The following is a 24,109-nucleotide window of genomic DNA, read 5'->3' as shown; positions in this document are numbered from 1 at the left end:
ACAAAGTTTTTGTTTCGAAATTAACTGTATACATTTGTATATGGTAATTCATGACATTTTTACTAGGATCTTCCTATAACGCTCATGTTGTGGATTTTAAAAAAAGAGTTTAAGCTACTTTTGGCTGTCCACACTCGGTAGAATATTTCTTTGTGTTTGGTTTATACATGCTAAAATATATAAATGAACGCTTAATAACTTAAATGGACACTGTCCATCTTACTATCTGGATGAAACCATTCATCATTTTAGGACAATTTTCATAAAATAACCTGACTGTAAAGCGAAGCGAGCAGTGCAGACCATGTATTGTAAACACGTACGGTGCCAGCTGATCTCGGTCTGCACTGCATGGTTGCATGGATGGAACTTGTTGCCACCAGCAGGCTTTTAAGCTTAGATAATGTTTGTAATCTAAAAAATATGGCATCATGCGTTAAATTATAGCTTTACCTTTTGAAAAAAGCAGATGATTTTTTTTTGTTAGGGAACATTCTTTTCTGCCTCCACATACAGTTTATGTGCATTAATTAGCAGACATTTTTCCAGAGCCACATTGACAGATGTAACATGATGCAGAGGTAACAAACTGACCACTCTAAACACACCGTGAAACATTTTTACCTTTACTGTGATGTGTGGCATGTACCAGTATATAGTAAAGAAAAACTCTGATACTCCAAAAGCTGTAAGTTAGGCCGTAGCGACTTAACATTCGCGGAAGTCGCGGTTACTACATATCCGTGAAAGTTTGTCTCCGCGAAAATGCCGACGTTGTGAAAAACGCGAAATATTGTATTCGCGAACATTTCTAGGAGTACATAAATCTATTGGGCATTTAAACAGTATAAAAACATTGAACATGCATAGCATATTATAAAAATAATATCTTTATTCACAAAAGGTTACAAACCCATGGGTGTCAATCATTTTATAAATAAATATAGGCCAATGGTGACATATAACAATGGCATTTAACAGTCCTAAAAGTCATGTTATATTTTAGTTTAAGGTGCACATTTTATGCAATAATTCCTTAATAAAATGTATTATAATTAAACAATTACTGTATGGTTTTACCGGAAAAAAAACTTAACAATTCACAAAACAACCTGAACTTGTGATTAAATACATTTCAATTTTTATATGTGAAGTTAGCGTAAATAGTATTATACCCCTTACGGGGGATACATCACTTCACCACTACATCTATATGAAATAGCAAAATTCCCAAAAATAATTATCCAGAATTACTTCATTTGCATTGAATGAGCAATAATAAATTATTTAAATGAAGACAAACAAATGGCTTTTGAAACATTTTAACATTTAGAATATCGAAATTATTTAAATAGCATGTAAGGGACATAATATGTACATAAAATATAAAATGACTGGTATATATTATTACAAAAAGAAAAAAATGAACTCAGTAAAATATAAGTTTAACACAAGACAATAACTAAGACAGGTTTATTAAAATAAACAGTTATTTTACAGTACTACTAGTACATGTATGTTGTTATTTTTACTGTTTTTTACCTGTATTTTCGTGTACGTGTACTTGAATTTATTATATATTTTCATGACAGGATTTCAAATTATTTTCAATGTATAACTTAAATAACGTTTAAAAAATACGATTTAGACAGTATATAATGTTATTGAGCAATAGAATATGCAATGTATTTTACACCATGATAATAAGCATATTATTTGAATTTACTTCTAATTATATGAATAGCTTCAGCCAACTGAAAATATACATGTATATATTTCCTGAAAGTTGAATTGTCATAGTTTATGTTGCTCTTTGTCAAAATGATACATAAAACACGTAAACTGATAACTTATGCCAGATTTTCAAGAGTTCTAAAACATACATAAGCAAACATTTAACACCATCCGGGTGCCCAATGACCATCGTAATATTTTGGATCAGATTTGTCGTCATTTTTTGGAAAATTTGGTTTTACATATGCCTTCCTGTACTCGTCTAGTTTAGCTCTGAGTTTTTTAACAACATCTGGGAATTGTTTAGAGAGGTCATTATGCTCTGTTGGATCATCTCTCAAATTATATAAACCATCTCCTGACCATATACCATTCGATTTGCTCAGATCTTCATAAACTATCGCAGAATAGTCATATGGTTGAGCTGAGACGCCAATGCTGCCTTTGATTTCTTGTTCCGGTTTGTACCAGTCCCGATAGGGTCCCGGATATCCGGATATCAGCTTAAAGTCGCCTACTCGTATGGCAGCATGACCAGTTACTGGATCCAATGAGTCATCCAAGTTATAAACGAACTCATTCCTAGCCGATTCAGCGCCTGTGCTAATCGCTTTCCATTGATCAAGACCATCAATATTGTTGATTGTTTCATCATTAGAACTACCCGCGGCTGAAAGAATGGTTGGGTGCCAGTCAACTGCGTGTATTAGTCCTTCATATGTGGACCCTTTCTTCTCGATTCCAGACCCAGAGACAAATGCTGCAGCCCTCGTTCCCCCTTCAAAAATTGTGATTTTACCACCTCTCAAAGGGTAATTGTTACCACCGTGACCGGGCCAACCACCGTTGTCAGCCGTAAATATAAACAAAGTATCGTCTATCATTCCCTTGTCAGTTAAAGCTTGTGTCACATTACCAATGGCTTCATCCATAGCAGACACCATGCCTGAGTACTTTCTTCTGTCATCATTGGCGATGTGTTGGTACATATCCTCAAATCGCTTAGGAACTTCAATCGGTATATGCACTGACTGGAATGGAAGGTAAAGGAACAGTTGTTTAGTTTGATTGTGGTTATCTATAATCTCCTTTGCTCTATCTGCATAAGCGTAAGTTGAGTATCTATCGTCTGCCGGTATGGCCTTTAAACCGTCGTTGTAATCAACACCATTAATTATTGTTTTATTGTAAAAGTCCTCCATACCATTGTAATATCCTAAATACGATTCAAATCCTCGTCTTGTAGGCGTGCATTCCGTATTGCAAAATCCCAGGTGCCACTTGCCAATCATGTGTGTGGAGTACCCTAGTTCTTGTAGCCTCTCAGGAAAGAATTGCATAGAGAGAGGGGAGCATACTGCCTGTTGTGGTAAAATAGCCCCGTGCTGTAAACCGGCTTTGAATGGATAAATTCCAGTCATCCAGGAGTGACGAGAAGGAGAGCATACTGGTTGAACGTACGAACTGTTCAGTATTACTCCTTGTCTAGCAAGCTTGTCAATATTTGGGGTTATCATATCTGGATTATGGAAACCAACGTCATTCCATCCGAGATCGTCAGCTACGATAAACACAATATGTCTGGCTTGAGTGTGCCCGAATGTCTTGCACAGTATCAGTGACATTAGTACCGTGATCAACGAAATCCTTTTTTCCATCATATTCTGAAAAATATTTTGTAAGTGTACATACAGAAAAAGGTAACTTGGCCGCATATAAGCTAACAAATCATTACAGCTTGGTGTTTTGGGAAAATAAAAGAGTATACATCTATTTTGTACAATTCAATATATGCTTTACTTAAGTTTAAAGATTTCAGATAAAACAGCTGTATGAGTATAAAGTCTTATCAACCATGAGTAAATCAGTATTTAAAGACTTAATTAGTATTGAATCTTCAATTAAGGTTATGAAACATTCTTATTGAAGGTACGGTGTCCCGCATGGACCATCACTATACGTCTTTGTAAAATAAAAATCAATGAAGCAAATCAGTTAAGATGATAAAATGTTGACATAACGAAACTACGGTAATGGAACGTCAGAACATCAGAGTGGGCATAAAATATTTGCCTTGTTTTTAATTGTTTACTATCTAGTTGTTTTTTTTCTTTTTCGTCAATTCGATTTTCCAGTCTCATATGGTTGTTTAAATGCTTTTAACTTTAATGATGGTCCTTATTGGACATTTTAATACATGCTTCCAAATTCATGCTATTTTTCATTGAATTTTTGAAAATATATATTTAAAAGTAAAATATTGTGACGTGAACAAAGAGAGTAATTTACACATTGCAGTCGACATTTACAATCGACGTTAATTACCAAAATGGAGTCAAAATATGCAAAAATAGCCCTTACTGCGTGAGTCACGCAGTAGCCATATGGTTATAAATGTTGCAAAATCAGTCATTAATCGCATAAAACATGTACATTATTACCTGAATCACGGATCTTTTTTTTCTTTTCTAAAAATCTTATTACAATTTTCTCAAGTCTGATTTTCTTGAAATAGTTTGTTTCATGTGGAGACATGCAGCTTTTATATATAGATGCGAAAGTGAAGAACTAATTTAAGTCATGACAGCGTCTGTATCAGATACATGTATACACATTCAGTTCCATGTGTACGAATAAATAGTCAAGATGTCAAACACTATCAAACATTTTTAAAATATGCCAATTTAACACCATTTTCTTATAAAACTTTATAGGCACAATATACTTATTCAATCAAAGGTGCTAGTCGCATTAATAATGTGTTCTTAAATATGTATAATCTTGTTATGCATGCAATATAATATCTATTTATCAAAAAAATTTGAATTTAAAGACAATGTAACAAAAATTCAGATGTGTTTTTTCTTTTTTATATTGCATGAATAACAAGATTAAACATATTTTGGGTAAGCACATTAATAGTTTGTATTCAATAAGCATATAAAACATAATACAAATACATATAAAAATACGTCTTCAAACATAAAAAGTACTTACCGCGTTAACAGAGTCTGTTTGTTAAACTATTTTACTACCGTTTCAGCTATATTTATATTTGTATCTTAATCAGTTAAAATCCAGGACGGTTATTTATAGCGTTCACAATAATCGCTTGGGTAACACATATGGATTATCTTCTCGTGATACTGCTATATTATGCAGGGAACCAGACAGAATATATATATTAAAGTCTGACCACACTCACATGATTGATAAAGATACAACAAAGTGTCATTCTCTCTTTATTATTACATAATGAATCAAACAGATTAAAAACGAGGACCCTGTGCTTATCAATAATTTCTATATACTGACATTTTTCTTTTCCTTTATATTCTTAATCATTATTCTTTCACAATGCATTGTATACTTGGTGATTATTTAAATATATTTTCTTTATGATTCTTTTACTACTAATTCTAAATGATTCTTTCAATATGATTCCTTTGTGATTCTTTTACTATAAATTCTAATGGATACTTTAAATATATTTTCTTTAAGATTCTTATACTATATAAATTCTTAATGATTCTTTAAATATATTTTCTTTAGTATTGTTTTATTATAAATTCTTAATGATTATTTAAATATAATTATTTTCTTATCATACACTTAATGATGCACTTAGTGCTAAAATCTATTTTCAAAATCTGATTAAAAACTTGAAAAATCAAATTACCACTTAAAGCTGCACGCCTCCAGATGTACAAAAATATTTCGATAAAATCAAACCTGAGAAAAATGTAGGCCTACTTAGATTTTAGGAAAAGTATAAAGATTCAAAGTTCTAGTAATAATTTACATGTTATGTGTGATTAATGACCGATTTTCCAGTATTAATAACTATATTTCTACTGCGTTACTAACGCAGTAAGGGCTATTTTGCATATTTTGTCTTCTTTTTAGTAATTAACGTAGGTTGTAAGAGTCATTGATAATGTTTAAATTGCTTTTTTTTTTGGTTATTTCAGTAAATAATACTTTTAAACACATTTTCAAAATTTTCCACATTTTGAAAATTAGCATAAATCTGGAGGCGTGGCTTTAATATGCATCCCTCTTTTCGTGCTATCACTAATTATTTAGGTTTAGATAAATAATATATTAATAAATTAAGAAGAAAATGGGTTTATAATGGACAATCAGAATGATGGGAATATGTGCGTAAGAATTATCTTTGGATTTTTTGATGATCATAATCGTGTTAGTTAGATAACAATGTGTACATACAAATTAAACTGTAGCCACGGGACTTATAAAATAATTTTTGTTATCTCGTTAAATAAAATTATGACATTTCAAAATTAATCTACAGTTTCTACATATTTTGACAGAAAAAAATGCCGCGCTATAATTCTTAAAATATTTTTTGTTTTTGTAGTTGTTGTTTGTTTGTTTTGTTGTTGTTGTTATCTCCCTTTTTCTCTCTTTTTTTTTGAGGGGGATTGTTGTTGTGGTTTGTTTTGTTGTTCTTTTTGTTGTTGTTGTTGTTGTTGTTTATCAACCAGAAGCAGACGATGAATCATTTATTTCCGGTATACATGTATTCATAAAACCCGTGGTATCGTTCTAAAATCTGTGAGTAATTTAAGAATGGAGACAAATAACTTTAGTTTTTTCGAATAGTTTCTTAGTTACATATTGCAATATTTTTATAGCGAGCTCGACGAGCTGGCCCGAAGGGCCTGCTCGCAAAGCGAGCTTTACGGTAACGCGAGTACCTGCAAAGTGATGGTTTTGAAAACTTTCGTCCAAAGTACCGAATTGGACACATCGCAACCTTTCGAATTAAAAGATAACGATAAAAACTGAGGAATTCTGACTGAAAACGGATGTGTAGACTGGTCACCCGCGCACGTCTATGGGAACCATAATTGGACAGGGAACCAGAATAACGGAAGCTGTGTATAAAAAATGAAAATCGAAGGCGCCATTTTGTTTGAAATCTGATAAATAAAAACAATTTTTTGTCGAATTTTGTTGTGAAAACTATCTAGAATGAAAGAAAATGGTCTAACTAAGAAAATGAATCCGAACACCAATATCTTTTATTCAGTCGTTAACGCTGTACAGACGTTTAAAGTATTGTTTACGTGACGTCACAATGTAGCGCCAAACAGCACGTGCAAAACAAACAAATCAAGTACGCTATTTTAATGTCGCAAACGTTTTAAGTTTTACATTTATTTCACTTTAAATAATCTTTATTTCGCTTGAAAAATTATAGAGTGAAATAAAATAAACAAAGTTTTTAACACAGTACGTGTGACGCCACACGCACTCGTTACTGCATTTGAAATAAAAATGAGCGATTATTTCATACTATTTCACGTAAAAAGTACATCGAGCTCGCTTTGAGGCTTTGCCTTTTTCATATTACAAACTTAGATAGCTAGAACTTTCTGACAAACAACTAGATCTATATATGGACAAATTTTGACGGAAAAGTATAAATATAAAATGATACATATATAATTAGTATAAATATATTTGTATCATTTTTTTTTTATTTTTTGTGGGAAATGAAGGAAATTGAATTAAAAGCATATACCAAATATTAAAACATGTTTCAAATGAAAAAACACTGCAGTTTACATGGTTTTGAGAGGTAGGAGGGTTGTAGAGTACGTGGGTGAAAGGGGGCCGGGGTAGTGACCTATCGAACACCTATATAAATATGATGATCAGTACGTGTGCTGGGATTGACAAATATACATTTTATTTGGATTTTAAAGGTGTTTTGAGCTCCACACCTAAAATATCTTTGCTTTTGAAAACTTAAATGAACTTTCTTTTCGATGTCACAAAGTATGTTATAATTTGGTGTTTTCTAACCCCAATTTCGTGTTGTTTTTCAAATCACACGCTTGCCTTGTTCTTACATTGCATCATACAAAATCAAAAAAATATTGTAGCCATTCCTAGATATGGAGAAGAAAACAGTGACACATGTTATATTTGATATGGATGGTCTTCTTCTAGGTGAACATTATTTCCCCACATTGGTTAATACCAGATATTGACATAACCGCCGTAAAATTTAAATGCAATATATTTTCGCGATATAGTGTGAGTGAATCGGACAAAATTATTCTGGATATTTGTAGAGTTTGGGAACTGTTAGTGTTATCTGGTTATTGTTAATTCAATATTGCTTGTATTTTCAGACTTTTGTTCAAATGTAGATAGTGTTGCTTAGGAGTATAGAAAATGTATTGGGTCTTTTTAAAAAGTAAATGTGAATATTTAACTGTTTAACAGGCTTTCAAACTGTCGAAATAAATTATAGGCTATTCTCGAACTGGAGAAAAGTGCTTGTTCATCCAAACAACATGTTGCCATTTTTTATGTTTGATCATTGCACAGGAACCTGAAATTTCATCAATACATCACAAAATATACATATACTGGTTGGAGACCATCAACCGGACACTTTTGGAACATTTTTCCGTACAGATTTCATAATTTTTAACCTAGAGACCAAAAATTTGACACAGTTCAGCTAGGTTCTTCTCCTAACTAATAAACTAGTTTGTTTATTTCTGATTTTATTGACACTTATATCTGAGGCTCGACAAGGAGGGTATCAAAATTATCTAAATTGTCTACACTACAGTACCATGTGTCTGGACAGATATGTACATGACGTGATTTAATTCAGATAAAAGCTTGGGTGTTTTGATTTTTAACATGATATACAATATGTCAGCAACAAATGGTGAAGTTTTGGATATTCTATTATTCAGTCTGCAAATGATTATAGCTGATATATGAGGTCAGGCATTGCTTTCTTGACCCCCAAATTTCAACGTCAACATTCTTGAAATAGACATTAAATTATTAAAATATCACCATTTACGGAGGTTGTAATGAATGTATTTACTTAATTTTAAAATAAACATGCACTTATTGTTGATAAAAAAGTAACTTACAACCACTGAACAAAGAAAATACTAAATTAAGCATTTTCGGGGCCGTCTGGGTTAATATATTATTGTTTTTTACAGATACAGAGAGATTGTATACAGAAGCTACTCAAAACATTTGTGATGAATTTGGCAAAAAATACACATGGGAAATAAAGCAACAGATCATGGGGAAAAAAGAAGCAGTGTCAGCCAAAATGATTGTTGGTAGGTTTCTTTTCTCAGCAAACATTAAAATTCATCACTTCACTTTTTCCTTAAAAAGGCTTTAATGAGATATGTTTTACTATGTTTTAATATGTATATTTCTCAGACATCAAATCATTAGTCCCTTACCTAAGTATGTTTAGATATTTCATATGAGTAAAAGAAAGCTGCAATGTAGGAAACTATGTGGTTTTATAAATTATAGGCAGTGTCTATTCTAGGAGGGGCGATTGAGGGATTCACCCCTATTTTTGAGAATTCACCCCCATTTTTTGAGAGGAAGGGGGAAAATTTTACATAGACATAGAAGGTAAAAGATCAACAAATTTAATAAATTCTCATTTTTCAATACAAATCCCCCGTTTTTCGAATCCTAGAATAAACACTGTATTGTACATGTACCGTACATAAAATATACTTGTGGTCCTCTTTCACTGATAATACTCAGATTTTGCTGTAAAATGCTTAAACTCTAAAGAACCAGTAGAAGCTTCTGTTATTAGGGCATCTTTCTGTGTCTTGCACTATCCTCCAAAATCTAAAATGACTAATACTACCCTGTATGACTGGCCCATTGCCCAGTGGAGAGTTTAAATAAACTCAAATACACACACAAACTCAGATATTTTATTTGATCACTGTACATATATTTTACAATTGCTGTATACTTGCAGATATGCTGGAACTTCCGATGACAGTTGATGAGTACCTAATAAAGATTCATAAAGAATATGATAGGCTCTTTCCTTCAGTACCATTCCTACCAGGTATGTGTTAGCTGAGATTAAACAAGTCAATATCAGCTAGGCCAAGGGCTGTCATTGATAGAAAATTTTGTATTGATAAATCATATTTACATAGCCATTTTAACCTGGCTAGTCTTTATGCTATTTTTATACAACTCTTCTCATATAATTGTCAAATCAAAAGAAGTTAGATGGAAATTGAAATCTTGGGATGATAAAATACTTAAATCCCTTGATACCCCTGATCTACTGTCTGCTCTCATTTAGCAGATGATTTGTTTCCGAATCTTCTGTTTTTAAGACACAAACGTCACTGACGCAATATAAATAGCTCTTTAAACTCTGTTTTGAAGAAGGTTTAACAGTGACAAGATTCACTTTTCCAAGATAAGATTACTGAAATGCTTACTTTGTTTCAAACAGAATTGTTTTCCCAACAGAATATAAAAGCGGAAGGCCTCTAAGTGAATTATAAATCATGAATTAAGAATTGATAATTTAAATGTTATGATTGGCCATTGAGAGTAATAGTTATGAACATTCAGTATTTTAAGTTATCTTATAAGTTTAGGTTCAAGCTGAAAATCTTTTCTGGCATCTACACAATATTGTGCCTATAGCTGTAGTTACATTGTCTTATAACTTTAGGAGCTGAAATACTAGTCTCACATGGTCACAGATGTTGACTTAAAACCACTTGCCCCTCACCGCTGTGGGTTTGAATCCCAACAGGGACTTTGGATTCTTTCTTGTGTGGAAGCTATCCAGCTAGCTTAAGGAACATCGGTGGTTCTACTCAGGTGCCTGTTCATGCCTGAAATAATGTACAGAAGGGCATCTGAGGTCTTCCTCCAGCAATAAAGCTGGAAAGTCGCTGTATGACCTTCACTGTGTTGGTGCGACGTAAAACCCAAACAAACTAGTCTAGCATCTACACAAGCAGTAGGTACTCACATAAATTGTTTAATAACTTCAGGAGCTGAAAAACTAGTCAGACACCTACACAAGCACAGTGTGCCTATAGCAGTAGTGACGGGGTCTAATACACACAGTTTTGAGCTGAAGACTGTGAACCACAAGGATTTTTTCTCACTGTTCCACCATCATGTACTATGTGGTGATGATCCAGACGTCAAGCATGGTAAACCACACCCAGATGCTTTTGAAGTAGGGGCCATAAGGTTTGATGACAGTCCTGACCATGCAAAGGTATTTACTGGTACTTTTTATGCCATGGCCTTGTAGTTAAGGTGTCTGTCTGTGAAACCATTGGATTGTTATTTTAAGTTTTACACTGGTCATGACCATGTTTCCTGATAAAACCAGTTTTGACTAGTGTCAGGATGCAAAGTCAAAAAGCTTTAATGTACATGTAGGTTGATATGAAACCAGTTTTGACTAGTTTTAGGATGCAAAGTCAAAAGGGTTTAATGTAGGTTGATATAAAACCAGTTAGTACTAGTTTTAGGGTGTGGAGTCAAAAAGGGTTTAATTTATAGGTTGCAAGAACTCATTTCACAAATAGTCTGAAATTGATATGTATGTTTTTTCAAAACTTTTTATGTTTATTACTATGAGTTTGAATCCTGAATTATCATGGCATAGGGAACTACTGAGTTTGTCAGGTTCTACCCTGGTGCTTGGAATAATCATGCATAGAGAGGGATGTGGGAGCTTAACTTGGTTGATATTATAATATTTAAAACCAAGTACTAGAAATGAGTATAATTAAAACAAATTTTACTCTTCAAATAGTTTTACAAATATTTTAAATGTTCCATTAGCCACACAGACGATTCTATGTCATATAGAAATAATCTTTCTTTTCAAATCAAAGTTCTAAGATTCAGAGAGTGTTGTTATTTTACATGAAAGAGAGTAAGTGATTTTTTTAATCAGATTTTATTTCTTTTGATTTGTCTGTGTACTGTACTTTGCTTTAATATTTTAAGGATTTATCTCCCTTTATAGTTCAAAGTTCAAAATACAAGACCATAACTTTACGGAAATATGTCAACTTTTATCATACTTGTTAACCCCAGTACTATAGTTTCATGCCATTCATTTTCAGTTCATTAGTTGAGAAACTTCATGATTTGTCTCCCTTTATCTAAAGGAAATGTTTGTCAATATAAGATACAATATAATATGCAAAACTTTATATTGGCAGAAAATTAAGATTGCTCTTGTAATGATATGATTCCCACTCTTAATTTGCCTTTCCTTGATACATATTTGCCACTCCAAATATTTAAAACATTTTTGAAACAGGATACTTGTGGCCAAAATACGTTTTAAATTATCGGTTATGGTTACTAACCTATTAATTATTGGCCTGTGTTTACAGTATTAGTTTCAATAGTTAAACTTAAACATTTCATTTTAAATCAAGATATAAATATATAATAAATGATGTCAATATTTTGCAGGATTGATCTATGTTTTGAAACATATTTTCATGAATTAAATATAGAATCAATATTTTGAATAAATTTGTATTCTCTAAACTGTCTCCTTCAAAGCTTTCAAACCATGTTGAAATACATAAACTTGTGAAGAGAGGTAAATCATTATAAATGTATTAGGTGAAATTCAAGTTAACCAGACAGACCTTGACCTTCACTCATATATGACCTTGACCCTGATGGTCAAATTATTGAAATTTTCCATTTTTTGCTGTAACCGGCTATAACTTTTTAAGAAACGACATTTATTAGGATGAGACCTACATGTACATGTATATCAAACCTCTCATTTATGACCTTGACCTTAAAGGTTAATTATTGAATTTTTTTTACTGATTTATGCTATAATTGACTGAAACATTTTTTAAACATTTTTTTTATTTTATTTTTTTGCTTTTTTGAAAAAGTAATAAAAAAATAGTGTTGCCCCCCCCTCCCCGCCTGACATTGGCTCTTGTTATATTTACAAGTATTTTTTTAACTGATTCAGATATTGGTGTTTGAAGATGCTATGAATGGTGTTGAGGCCGCACATGCAGCTGGCATGCCATGTGTTTGGGTTCCCCATGCAGAGCAGGACAAAACATTACTGGAGGGAAAAACGGAACTTATCATAGACTCTCTGGAAGAGTTCAAGCCTGAAATGTTCGGATTACCTCCATATGATACTTGATGTTAATCTATCAATAGCGATTTTTAATTCTTTATTGATTTTTAGATTGATTGGAAATACGGGCGATTGATTTATTTATGATTATGAAATATACATCATCTTTATGGCGATTGATTTATTTATGATTATGAAATATACATCATCTTTATTGCATCATCTTCATTGCAAACTTGTTGAATTATTGAATTATATTGGATAGTTCACTTACCAAGTGATAATGAACATGTTGCAGGACTAGAATAACAAGAAATTTGGCCATTGATTTTCATATAAAATTGAACATAGAATTATTTTTTTCTTTTTTTTTTAAAGTTTGGAATCTGCAGGGCATACAAAAATTAAAGCATGACTAACTTTGCCAAAACCATATGTTAATTATTTATTTACCATATATGGTAACACAAATTATAGTTCGGCTACAGGATTCTTTGCCCATGTTAAGGGATCTTGGTGACATTTTGTATAAAATCAGAAAATTACATAAAATCATTGACTACTGTTTTGATTTTGATAGTTATTCTTTAACAATGTAAGAATTGTCTTAACTGTGATAAATACTAGTAGTTCTTGATATAATTTTTAGCTCACCTGAGCTAGCTCAGGGTGAGCTTTAAGGATAGTTGAATGTCCGTTGTCCGTCCACATTTTTTCTTTAACTCTCTAGTGGTCATATGTTTGCCTCAATCATCATCAAACTTTGTCAGGATGCTTGTCTAGGACATGGCTGAGATGAGTTCGAACATGTGTCATCTCGTATGAAAAACTAGGTCACAGGAGCTAAAAATAGAAAAATCTTGTTAACACTCTAGTGGCTACTGTTTTGATTCAAATATCCAGGAAATTGGTTTGAAAGTTTGTTTTGATGATTTCTAGGTCAAGTTTGGATATGGGTCACCTTTGATCAAAAACTTGGTCACACCGCTGAAATATGGAAAAACCTTTTCACACTCTAGTGGTAATATTTTTGCCTCAATCATCATCAAACTTTGTCAGGATGCTTGTCTAGGACATGGCTGAGTTCGAACATGGGTCATCTCTGATGAAAAACTAGGTCACAGGAGCTAAAAAAAGAAAATCTTGTTGACACTACTGGCTACTGTTTTGATCCAAATATCCTGGAAATTAGTCTGAAAGTTTGTTTGCGATGATTTCTAGGTCAAGTTTCAATATGGGTCACCTAGGGTCAAAAACTAGGTCCCACTCCCTAAATATGGAAAAACCTTGTTAACACTCTAGTGGTCATATTTTTGACTCAATTGTCATCAAACTTGATTGATCAGGATGCTTATCTAGTTAATTGCTGGTATGAGTATGAACATTGGTCATCTCTGATGAAAAACTAGGTCACGTTAGCTAAAAATAGAAAATTCTTGTTAACTCTCTCATGGCTACTGTTGTTTTCCAAATATCATTGAAATTGGTCTACAAGTTTGTTTTGATGATTTCTAGGCAAAGTTCAAATACGGGTCACCTGGGGTCACAAACTAAGTCACACTGCCCAAATATAGAAAAAACCTTGTTAACACTCTAGTGGTCACATTTTTTGACACAATGGTCATCAATCTTGGTCAGGATGCCTGTGCCAGTAATTGCTCGGATGAGTTTAATGGGTCAGGCGAGCGATCTAGGGCCCTCTTGGCCCTCGTGTTTCAATGATTGATTCAATAGTTATTAAATAAACAGATAAATATAGAATTGATTCTGTATTGAATTATGTTTTGACTTTAATTTCACCTTACATTGCAACTTGGACGACTCATATATCTTCATACACAGGAAACAGATATCTTAATTAGTTTCATCTGAACAACATTTTCACCTTAGTTACATGGTAAACAACATTCCAAAGTATTTCCTAAGCTTTTAATGGGATGTTCTGATCATTTTCCGTGAATCCCACCGATCAGTTCCCATCATTAATTAATTTCGCATAAAAAAACAGACGTGCTATTGATGCCGTTTGTACAAATAGATATATTGGTGACCCCTGGGAAAACATTGTTACAACAGACCAATATCCATATTTGATTAAATTACCTGTTATGTTGAGTGATGCTAAAAGGGGAATTTATCGAGTATCATCAGTTTGAAGCAATGTTTGATTAGATCAATCAATATTATGTCAGAACATGTTCTAAAATCAATCGAATGTCACTCAAAGGAAAAGGTGAAACGGCACTTCTTGAGCTGCACTTATATTTTTCTGTTTTTCGGAAAGTTGTAATTTTCAGTTTTTGTAATATAGTTGTCACCATCTCTTAATCTTGTTTGGATCCTAGTTGCACAAGATTTCAAGGTAGGATTTTAATGGAACTGTGAGTGTGCGTGTTTTTTTCTTTGTTTTTTGCTGCTGCTGCTGCTGTTGTTTGTTGTTGTTGTTTTTTTTTTTGTTTTTTTTTTAATTTACTGTTTAATATTTCTCAAAGATTTTTTTTTCATTTTGAAAAGCAAAATCTATTCTGTTATGTCTTGAAGTATTGTATTTCAAAAATAACAGCACAGTTTAGCTTCATTTTAGCTCGAATTTGACAGTAATGGCGTCGTTGATGTTGCTTGATGCTGTTGCCGTTCGAAAACTATGATAAACTCTGATTTGACCTTTCAATGACCTTGACCGTCAAGGTCAAATATTATATTTGAATTATATTTTTTTCATTCTGGGAATATTCTTTCTACAATATTCTTCCTCAAATGTGTTTGACTTTAGAAATAAGAAAAAGTCGAGCGCTCGGAGGTGGGCTCTTGTTATAGTTCAGAATCACATAATTTTTTATACAATTCATTTTGTGATAATGACGGTTGTTTCTTCACGGCAGAAGTAAATACTTTGAATTATTCGATTCCGTTGTTGCAAACTATGTTAAATAAATTGCTTTCGAATGATAGTATGTGCACAAGGAGATAAAAGTAACAGCTCTCTGATTATTTATTGTAATTTATCATACTTCATTTTTTAAGAAGCCTGTTTAAGTAAAACTTATCGCGCGATCATATAATCTCGTGATTTATATTGACTGGGTGATAGCTAAATTGATAGCTTTAAGTAGAACTGGACCATATTTCACTTTGCATATATGAAAAAGAGTGACCATTATAAAGAAGGTGTTGTCTTTTTTTTTTTGGGGGGGGGGGGGGGGTTGTTTTTGTTGTTTTTTTTTTGTATTTTTAAATAAAATGAAAATTTTTCAAGAAAAAAAACTGTTTTGCACCATTTTAAAAGACAGATAATTATATCTCCGCGTTAACACGTGTGAAGTATTTATTTATCTTACGATGGCGGATATAAAAAATAAAATAATGTCACGGTATTTAATATTAATCTTATTTTTTAATCATCAAACGAGGCGTAACTAGTTACGTTGTTTGTACATGTCTGTCGGTCAAGGATTAGAGTCATCATTAGTTTTCGACTTTTACATTTACACTTCTTGCTTTGGTTACTAGATCTAAACCCGTTTAAGATAAACAGTTTAAAAGTTTAATATGTATATGTAATTATAAAGCAATTCAGGTTGTAACTAATATTACCAATAGTCCAAATACACTACAACTGGTACTTAAAGGTTTTTTTGCTATCAATTGGAAGGATATTGGGCAGATAAATGGTTTAAAGTCAATTCAACCTTAAGCGGTGACGTTTTATCTATCCTTATATCGGATACCTTAGATTGAAAAAAGGTAGCGCGAATCGGGAATATTTTTTAACGGTTTATTTGCGAGTTAAAAATCGTGACTGTGGAATATAGATAAATGAAACGAAACGTGTGTAAATTATTTGCTTTTTTTGTGACGGGAGATAGGAATGGAAGATAATCATGGGTATTTGCTGTTCGGTGCGAATTGATTTCAATAACTAATAGTTGCTCACTTGGATTAAATGCACTTAAAAAAGATCGACAACTTGATGAAATAATATAAAAGGGGTCATTGGATTTTGAGGTAAGGTAAGCGACATTTTGACAGTGTTTTTTACACATTCTTCAAAAAGCTACTGAATTCCTGTAATATGGGAAAAAACGAATAAAACAGTTAATAAAAGGGGTTGGAGGAGCGGCCGTCTTTAGATTGACTAAGTCGTTGACCTACTTTTTCTCATGAGCTTTGGGTTTATCCGAATAGACTCGAGTAACCGATGGAATATTTGTAAGACAAATACAAGACAATTATCCATCACAAAAGAGAAAAAAAGGGACCTTTGACAGAATCACATACCAACCAGAATGTTAGCAAATTAGCTTCCTAACTTGTGGGGTTCGAACCCATTATGACGAGATCTTGCAGTCCTAATGTTTTCATCTGTAAATTCAAACGATTATTTAACATTGGTGTAATACTTCCAATTTATTTGAATAAAAACGTTTATATGACATCGAATGAAAATAGTTTTATATCGTCAAATAATCGTGTAAAAGTTAAGTTATATAGACGGCAAATGACTTTCTTCTAGTTTTTTAAGAGTTGATTTTGATATTATGTACAGAAAATGTTGAAATCGATGATTGATATTTTTTAAGGCGTGTTTATTTGAAAAGCTACATTCATTTGTTTGACCAAGAAAAATAGAATTCTTTTTTACTCTTAGTATTAATTCTACCCCTTTCAAAGGTACTTGTTAACAACGTTTTATTTAATTCAAAAGTAATACAGCCAACGGAGGTATTAAGTATGAATTTAAACAAATATTGTCACTCAAGCGCTTAACCTTGCGCAAATACAGGAATTTTTAAAAATGTGTGTGTTTTGAAAACGGCACCGTTGTTTAATGAACGTGTTTACTTTTTACTTTTCCAGAATTGTAACATAAGAAGCCAAAGTAAATAAAAGCCTGTGAAGAGATGAAATGAAAAAGAGGTTTTAGAAAATAGCTTGCAATTAACAAGTGGTATTTTTATGTCATTTTTAAAAAGATCGCTGATGTCTTTTTTATTTATCTTTTTAGGATTGAAAAAAGAACTTTAGCCTGCATACAATTTACTGAAGGACTTTTTTCTGATATATTGCACGATATATCCATCAATGTGATTTATATTGGATTTTAAAACTTAATAACCCTGTAATCATATAGTGTACATCTTAAGCAAATATCCCATTTTCCGCTGTAATAGTGGAAGAAAAATAGGTGATTTTGGAAGAGAAGAATGTTATGAATAGCGAGAGACTTCACTCGTAGTTATCATTTAAATAGCGGTAAAATGGCGCATCATCGTCGCGGAGGAAAAGGGGCAAGAAACGATATTATTAACGTAACTGAGATTGACGATGATTTGGACGAGTTTTCTCTGTCCAACAAACCAAAGACAATAACAAGTGGAATAAACGGGCATGTGAAGCCGAAATACACGGATCCGTTAACTTCAAAAAGCTATAAGGACCCATTAAAGACAATAACCGTAAAAGATCCGTTTGCAGAGAAGAGTAAACTTAATGTAATCAGCAATCATAAATTACCTGAATCGTCGTTGAACAATGACAGTATTTTCACAAAGAAAACGTCGCAAAGTTCATTGACTGTGCAAACCGGACAAAAAAGTGGAATTTCTACGCAAAGTAGTTCGCACGCGACATCAACGACGACGACAACAACACCAGCGCCCTCACGCGGATTCGCATCTTCGTCTACGCAATTTACAAGAAATCAGCAATTTACGACAATACAAACAAACAAAAGGAATAATTTACCATCAAGGATAAATAAAAACCAGAAAGGATTTAGTCGCGAGGAAAAAGACATGTACATTGATGACATTGAAGATTTTTAGTATTGATGTATACGTTATTGAAACTTTATTTATTTTGTTGCATTTATATCTTTAAAATTAAATTTTAACTTTACATTCACATTTTTTACCTTTAAATTTTATGTTGTCATAGCTGGAGTTTTCCTTTACTAAATTACTTACTGTATTGAAATAAAACAATAGCTGTAATGTAGATTTGCATTTTTATCTTCTGATCGATACATTCAACATACCAAATTGAAAGAACAAATTGTACAACAAAACACTTAAAATGATAAAGAGCAAACAATTTCTGCTGTTAAGCTATAATTGTCGAAATACACATGTACTATGAATAATTTGAAGGAATCAATGATATCATATCAAGGGGTATAACCGTGTCGTATGTATAAAGAGTATGATATATGCCGTCCTTTGCGCATGCGTCAATCGAGAGTGGACAATCTTCCGCAGGTGTTTTAATTGTTCCTTCAAAGGTTACAGAGTCCACTTTTTTCAGACGACAATCGTTAAATTTCATCTCTTTCACAATGGGCGACTTGACGCAGACGAAAACTTCTGATTTTGGCGGCAAATGTTTTGACAAAGGTTCGAGAATGCTACATTTGAATTTTAGAGCATATTCTTTGGTAGTAGGGAAAATGCCGTCTGTGCAGGCTTTTGTACATTTTATTAGATGAGCTACAAATGGACTGAATTCTTTAGAATCATTTGGCGTAGTGAGTAATTCTAGTTTATAATATCCCTCATATCGCAATCGTAAAATGATATTGATATATTGGAAACAATCCGAGTAGTCTACGAAACAGTATTCCTTCAAGTTGACATTATGGTTACCAAATTGCAATTTTGGAAGGATATCAACATACCGAGTAGGTTTTACTGAAATGATTATCTCCCCTTCTTCTGATTCTTGATATGTGGCTCCCACCTCGTTGATTCCATAACTGTGTAAATCTTCTACAGGACCATACAGCGTATGATACGCCGGATAAGGAACCGTGTCTTCATCAGCTTTTATACACTGCAATATATATTTCACAATAGGTTGATAATCCGAGCGGCGGCCATCTTTTTTACGTCGTCCATATATTTGAAGCGCAAAAACTCCAGTCGTTGGCAAACAAATGTGAATGTTGACTTTTTTCTCACTCAACATGTACGTGTATGTAAACTGATCTAGTTTCCGGTCATCCTCGTACAAAAACGCGATGAAGTCCAGCATTTCCGTATACTGAGCCTTAAGAACTATGTCAAGCTCATTTTCAACATTGTGAATAACCGATTGTATGTGACTCACGGGTTTTATTCCCCATTCTTTTCCATGTTTATCGAAATTAACTACATTGATAAACTCTCGTTTAGAAAGTTTAGAAGAAATAAGTTGCCATTCTCTTCCGCTTTCGCAGTTTGAGTAGCCAGGGACTGATGCCGGAAAGTGGTCCGTTATAAACACTTCCGGATCGGTAAGAAAATAAGCATTGTTGAACCTAGGAACATACTTTTTCTCCTTGGCTTTTACAAATCCGGCACCCCACGTGACGTCGAGAAGGAACCAACCACCTTCAAGAAATACAGAATTCCACGCATGCGCATTGTGAATTTCTTTCGTGACATCTTCTTCCGGTTTACAACCAAAGGCCTTGGCAAAACCACATATAATTTTGACGGGAATGCTTGCCTGTCTGAAATGTTATGTAATCTCTTTTAAAATATTGTATTCAAGATTATAATGAGGTTTTTAATTATGTTTTTTTTTCTTTCTTTATAAATGACGTTCAAGCCGAACAGTAATTTTCTGGAAGGTAGATAAACACATATTCGAAATATGAAAATGTCATTTCAACCATTTATTGAGCAAAGGTGAATAATTAGAACTTCCTTATTTTCATAGTGCTGCAGCATGTAGACGGTAGATATAAATAATATTTAAGGGGGTTAACTCTGCTGATTTACTTTGATGTGCTCATTACTATTCCGTCCCTTTAAAATATTCAATATGTGTATTTTGGGATCAATATCTACAATCACTGCTTGATCTCTGCTTACTAAAATTTCATAAGTTGAATGTTTGACTATTTTTTATTTAAGTTCAATTAAGATCAATATTTATGCCATATAGCTACGGACAGTCCCTTGGTGTTCTACCGATAGACAGTTACCCAGTGTTCTATCGACAGACAGTTACCCAGTGTTCTTCCGACGGACATTTACCAAGTGTTCTACTGACGGACAGTTACCTAGAATTCTACCGACGGTCAGTTACCCAGTGATATACCAATGAAGAGTTACCCAGTGTTCTATCGATGGACAGTTACCCAGTGTTCTACCAATGAAGAGTTACCCAGTGTTCTAAGGATGGACAGTTACCCAGTGTTCTACCAATGGTCTTTTTCTGTTAATTCTCCTGATAAAAGCGCATGAACTAGGTTTAAGCATACACACCTGCAGAATGCTTCAAACAATTTACAGTATCCTTCACAAACGGTAAGCCTCGTTTTCAGAACCGATTCCACATCCGTCGGCTGCATGGGGGCTCTTCCAAAGTACCCGGATGTATCATAGCTAAAAACACAAATTAGATATTTTATTTCTTAACATTACTAAAATCTTCCGCATTTTTTAAAGATATCTTTGGTGAATGTAACATGGAGAAAATTTTATTGTCACCTTGTATGTGTAAATGGGGTCTATGAAAATCTTTGATATCGTAACATTAAATCTGAAACGATTACATTTTCCTTCTTTAAAAAGAGCAAACATTTATGTCGTTTAAATAATGGTTTTAGAGCAGGTTAAATTCTTGTAGCGCTGAATGTGAAATTTATCATAAAATTAACAAAATGTTAACAAAGTACGTTGTATTTGACTTCCATACAAAATATTAAATCTGTATTAATTGCCGAAAAGTAATAGAAGCAAAATATGATTCAGGTAATCGGCCAATGAGTATCTATCTGGAAACTATAAAAGGATGCCACAAATGAAAAATAAAATAAAAAAACTTTGAGAAATAAACAACAACATTTTAGGCATAATGGGCCTTAAAAGACAAACAAACTCTATTATATTTAAAGCGGTTAACTTATTAAATGCCATTGAACCAGAAAGAAAAACATCTTACGAACAAATCCGTTTATGAACCTTACTTTATATTATGCGTAATCCAGACGTAGAATGCCCGTACCAGTTCAACATTTGTTCGAGTCACTGATGACAAATATTGCACGAGCTGAGATAGATCTTCTTTGACCAATGGAGGAGCCTGTAACATATACGTTTTTTGATGAATTTTAAAGTATTTGTACTTGTAGTGCTAAGCTAGTTTTATGAAATGAAATAGAAAAGTCACTTTTACTATCAGGAGTTGATTTACAGAAATTATTTTGTATACTTATTGTTTAAATTTCAAAAATGTCAAATGGTATCCTTTGTAACATACTTGATGTACTGTAAAACAGTTCCCCTGAATTCCAAACAGATTCAGAGCGTATTTGTAATCAAATATTGTTTCATGGAAAATAATTATGTCGTCTGCCGGAAACAGACCAAATACATTTAACTTTTAAATGTAATAAGCATATTACGGTATGTTTTTAGTGATAGCTTCTTTGTTGTATTTCATCTCAAAAGTTCCTTATCGAGTGTACATCAATTGAAATTAAGCTCTTTGGAACACTACATTTAATAACTGTGTTTAAGTTAGTAATTACAACTGATATAATGGTAGATAATTATATGAATAAACATAAGTGTAGCTTAATCAACTTGTACATGTACATGAATTACAGTTGGCTGCAATTATCATACACGCGACATCTTAAATGTTAAGAAAGGAACTAAGATGGTCAGCATGTAAATCTTAAATAAAATAACCTGTGTTTAAGGACCACCTCTGAAAGAGTCATATATTGTCTTTTTTAAAGTTGACATTAACGCAGAAGTGCAAACAGGCTATACTCGAAATTGGTTTTAAACGAAGTTTTCACAAATGTTTGAATGACAAAAATCCTAACCTTCATTGCATGCTCGTCAATTTCCCGGAAAGCCATGTCGTCTGGCATAATATCATGTCTTCGTTTCCATGGTAACGCCAGCTCAGGTACGGGAGATAACGGGACCACCACCTCTTCATCAGGAAATGCCGTCTGTAATGTGTTCAACGCGTTCTAATCAAACCAACCGAAATAAGAAAAAATAAATGTCTTGTACAAATATTACATAGGATTTGTCAAGATTAAGTAAAGATATCTATTTAAGCTGACCACCCATCAAAATCAAACTATTTCCAGTTACTGTTCAATTTTAATACTATCATCATCATCATCATTGTCATCATCATCGTCATCATAATTGTCATCATCATCACCATAATCATTATCACCACCTGCTACTGCAGTTGCTACTTTTACTTCTTGCTACTACTACTACTTACTACAACTATTTCTACTAATACTACTAATATTTTTGCTGTTGCTACTGCTACTGCTACTACTACTACTACTACTACTACTACTGCTGCTGCTGTTGCTGCTGCTGCTGCGACTAGTACTGTTTTGTTGCAAACATGGGGCATACTCATAATAATTTACATTTTGTATAGGCCTACATTTACATCAAAATAATATACTGTACCCTACTGCCACTTGATTTCTTATATTCTGTGTAGCTTTCACCGGTACCGGATATCTGACTGGACATCGAACTTGTAGGAGAGTTACTGCCCCTGTCTTCAGTAATTTTAGTTGTCTCAGACCCATCTTTTATCCACACAAACGGTTCTTTGCCCTCCTCATAAACTTTTATTGTGCCATCTTTATCCCGGTATGCCAAAGGATACTCTTGCTTGTGACCGGATTGATCCGGTTTTAGATCCTCCATAGCCTCGTTTTCAGATCGCAAACTCCTCCGAGCAGACGCGTTATTATTTTACATTTATGATTATCCAAATTCTACATGTCCTCGGAAAGGTTTTGCAGAAATGAGGTCTGCCCGATTCAACCTTCATAATGTTTTCTCATTATTAAAGTTTAAAGTCCAACTTTAGATTATTTAAATAATTTGATTTTTAAAGGAACGTATTTTCCATTTTGCATTCGCGCACAATTAAAATAATAAATTTACATATTACTAATTTTAACTAATTTCGTTTTGATAAAAATTAAAAGTTTAATTATTGAACTAACATATTCCTGTTTCTAAATAGACGTTTCGTTTTCATACATGGGTATTTATTATTATTCTATTACAAAGGAATCAATTGTAGACCGCCAAGCAAATCTAATCTATCGATTTACGTTACATTTAAATCTTTTATATATTTTGTAATGCTCTATTAATCTATTTTAGTCGTACATTATCTTCACCAGATTTTTCTTTCTGATCGAGTTTTACGTAAATTAAATTTAAGTTCGTCACAACTTTCGGTGTTGTTAAGTTTTAAAGATACTCGCCTTCAGATGTGCAAAGAATAAAATTTCAAGAAATCATACTTTAAAAACAAAAAGAGTTAAAAGGTTTACAACTGTATATACATGTATATTCTCAATTCACAAAGTTTATTATTATTTGCATAAATTTTGCTGTAGTTAGTGTTTTTATCATAACTTATCTATCTGTT

At 32.9% G+C, this 24,109-nt stretch overlaps 4 protein-coding genes across 7 annotated transcripts; 2 read left to right on the top strand and 2 right to left on the bottom strand.

Annotated features, from left to right (window-relative positions):
* Window positions 1–1,638: 1,638 nt before the first annotated feature.
* Window positions 1,639–4,870, bottom strand: LOC132720394 (arylsulfatase B-like). The gene is made up of 2 exons (XM_060704526.1): window positions 4,732–4,870; window positions 1,639–3,398 (listed from the first exon to the last, which is right to left on the bottom strand). The coding sequence occupies exon 2, from the start codon at window positions 3,393–3,395 to the stop codon at window positions 1,896–1,898; it is 1,500 nt and encodes a 499-aa protein (XP_060560509.1). The 5' UTR covers window positions 3,396–3,398; window positions 4,732–4,870; the 3' UTR covers window positions 1,639–1,895.
* Window positions 4,871–7,575: 2,705 nt separating this feature from the next.
* On the top strand, window positions 7,576–12,904 carry LOC132720404 (pseudouridine-5'-phosphatase-like). The gene is made up of 5 exons (XM_060704537.1): window positions 7,576–7,716; window positions 8,742–8,867; window positions 9,542–9,634; window positions 10,590–10,822; window positions 12,569–12,904. Exons 1-5 carry the CDS (start codon window positions 7,662–7,664, stop codon window positions 12,749–12,751), a joined length of 690 nt encoding a protein of 229 aa, XP_060560520.1. The 5' UTR covers window positions 7,576–7,661; the 3' UTR covers window positions 12,752–12,904.
* Window positions 12,905–16,053: 3,149 nt separating this feature from the next.
* On the top strand, window positions 16,054–18,682 carry LOC132720367 (uncharacterized). 4 transcript variants are annotated; one of them, XM_060704510.1, is made up of 2 exons: window positions 16,054–16,690; window positions 17,691–18,682. In XM_060704510.1, exon 2 carries the CDS (start codon window positions 17,944–17,946, stop codon window positions 18,508–18,510), a length of 567 nt encoding a protein of 188 aa, XP_060560493.1. In that variant the 5' UTR covers window positions 16,054–16,690; window positions 17,691–17,943; the 3' UTR covers window positions 18,511–18,682. The 4 variants fall into 4 exon arrangements, with proteins under 4 accessions (XP_060560493.1, XP_060560487.1, XP_060560499.1 ...); XM_060704504.1 differs by having other exon boundaries at window positions 17,543–18,682; XM_060704516.1 differs by having other exon boundaries at window positions 16,054–16,695.
* A 30-nt stretch (window positions 18,683–18,712) lies between these two features.
* LOC132720359 (kyphoscoliosis peptidase-like) lies at window positions 18,713–23,591 on the bottom strand. Its single transcript, XM_060704484.1, has 5 exons — window positions 23,125–23,591; window positions 22,506–22,637; window positions 21,639–21,754; window positions 20,935–21,054; window positions 18,713–20,174 (listed from the first exon to the last, which is right to left on the bottom strand). The coding sequence occupies exons 1-5, from the start codon at window positions 23,368–23,370 to the stop codon at window positions 18,818–18,820; spliced, it is 1,971 nt and encodes a 656-aa protein (XP_060560467.1). The 5' UTR covers window positions 23,371–23,591; the 3' UTR covers window positions 18,713–18,817.
* Between the last annotated feature and the right edge of the window lie 518 nt (window positions 23,592–24,109).

The sequence above is a fragment of the Ruditapes philippinarum genome, unplaced genomic scaffold, assembly GCF_026571515.1.
Source record: "Ruditapes philippinarum isolate M1 unplaced genomic scaffold, ASM2657151v2 ctg2730_1_1_1_1, whole genome shotgun sequence".
NCBI lineage: Eukaryota > Metazoa > Mollusca > Bivalvia > Venerida > Veneridae > Ruditapes > Ruditapes philippinarum.
This window is presented reverse-complemented; position numbering and strand designations above follow the sequence as displayed.

What these genes read in the sequence shown, in the direction of transcription:
- LOC132720394 (XM_060704526.1), bottom strand. Translation starts at nt 3,395, where the DNA reads ATGATGGAAAAAAGGATTTCGTTGATCACGGTACTAATGTCACTGATA.
- LOC132720367 (XM_060704510.1), top strand. Translation starts at nt 17,944, where the DNA reads ATGGCGCATCATCGTCGCGGAGGAAAAGGGGCAAGAAACGATATTATT.
- LOC132720359 (XM_060704484.1), bottom strand. Translation starts at nt 23,370, where the DNA reads ATGGAGGATCTAAAACCGGATCAATCCGGTCACAAGCAAGAGTATCCT. An exon ending in TTGACGAGCATGCAATGAAG is followed by an intron (nt 21,755 to 22,505) that starts GTTAGGATTTTT and finishes TATATGTTACAG; the next exon opens with GCTCCTCCATTGGTCAAAGA. An exon ending in TTGTTTGAAGCATTCTGCAG is followed by an intron (nt 20,175 to 20,934) that starts GTGTGTATGCTT and finishes ATAACATTTCAG; the next exon opens with ACAGGCAAGCATTCCCGTCA.
- LOC132720404 (XM_060704537.1), top strand. Translation starts at nt 7,662, where the DNA reads ATGGAGAAGAAAACAGTGACACATGTTATATTTGATATGGATGGTCTT. An exon ending in TATGGATGGTCTTCTTCTAG is followed by an intron (nt 7,717 to 8,741) that starts GTGAACATTATT and finishes TGTTTTTTACAG; the next exon opens with ATACAGAGAGATTGTATACA. An exon ending in ACAGTCCTGACCATGCAAAG is followed by an intron (nt 10,823 to 12,568) that starts GTATTTACTGGT and finishes TAACTGATTCAG; the next exon opens with ATATTGGTGTTTGAAGATGC.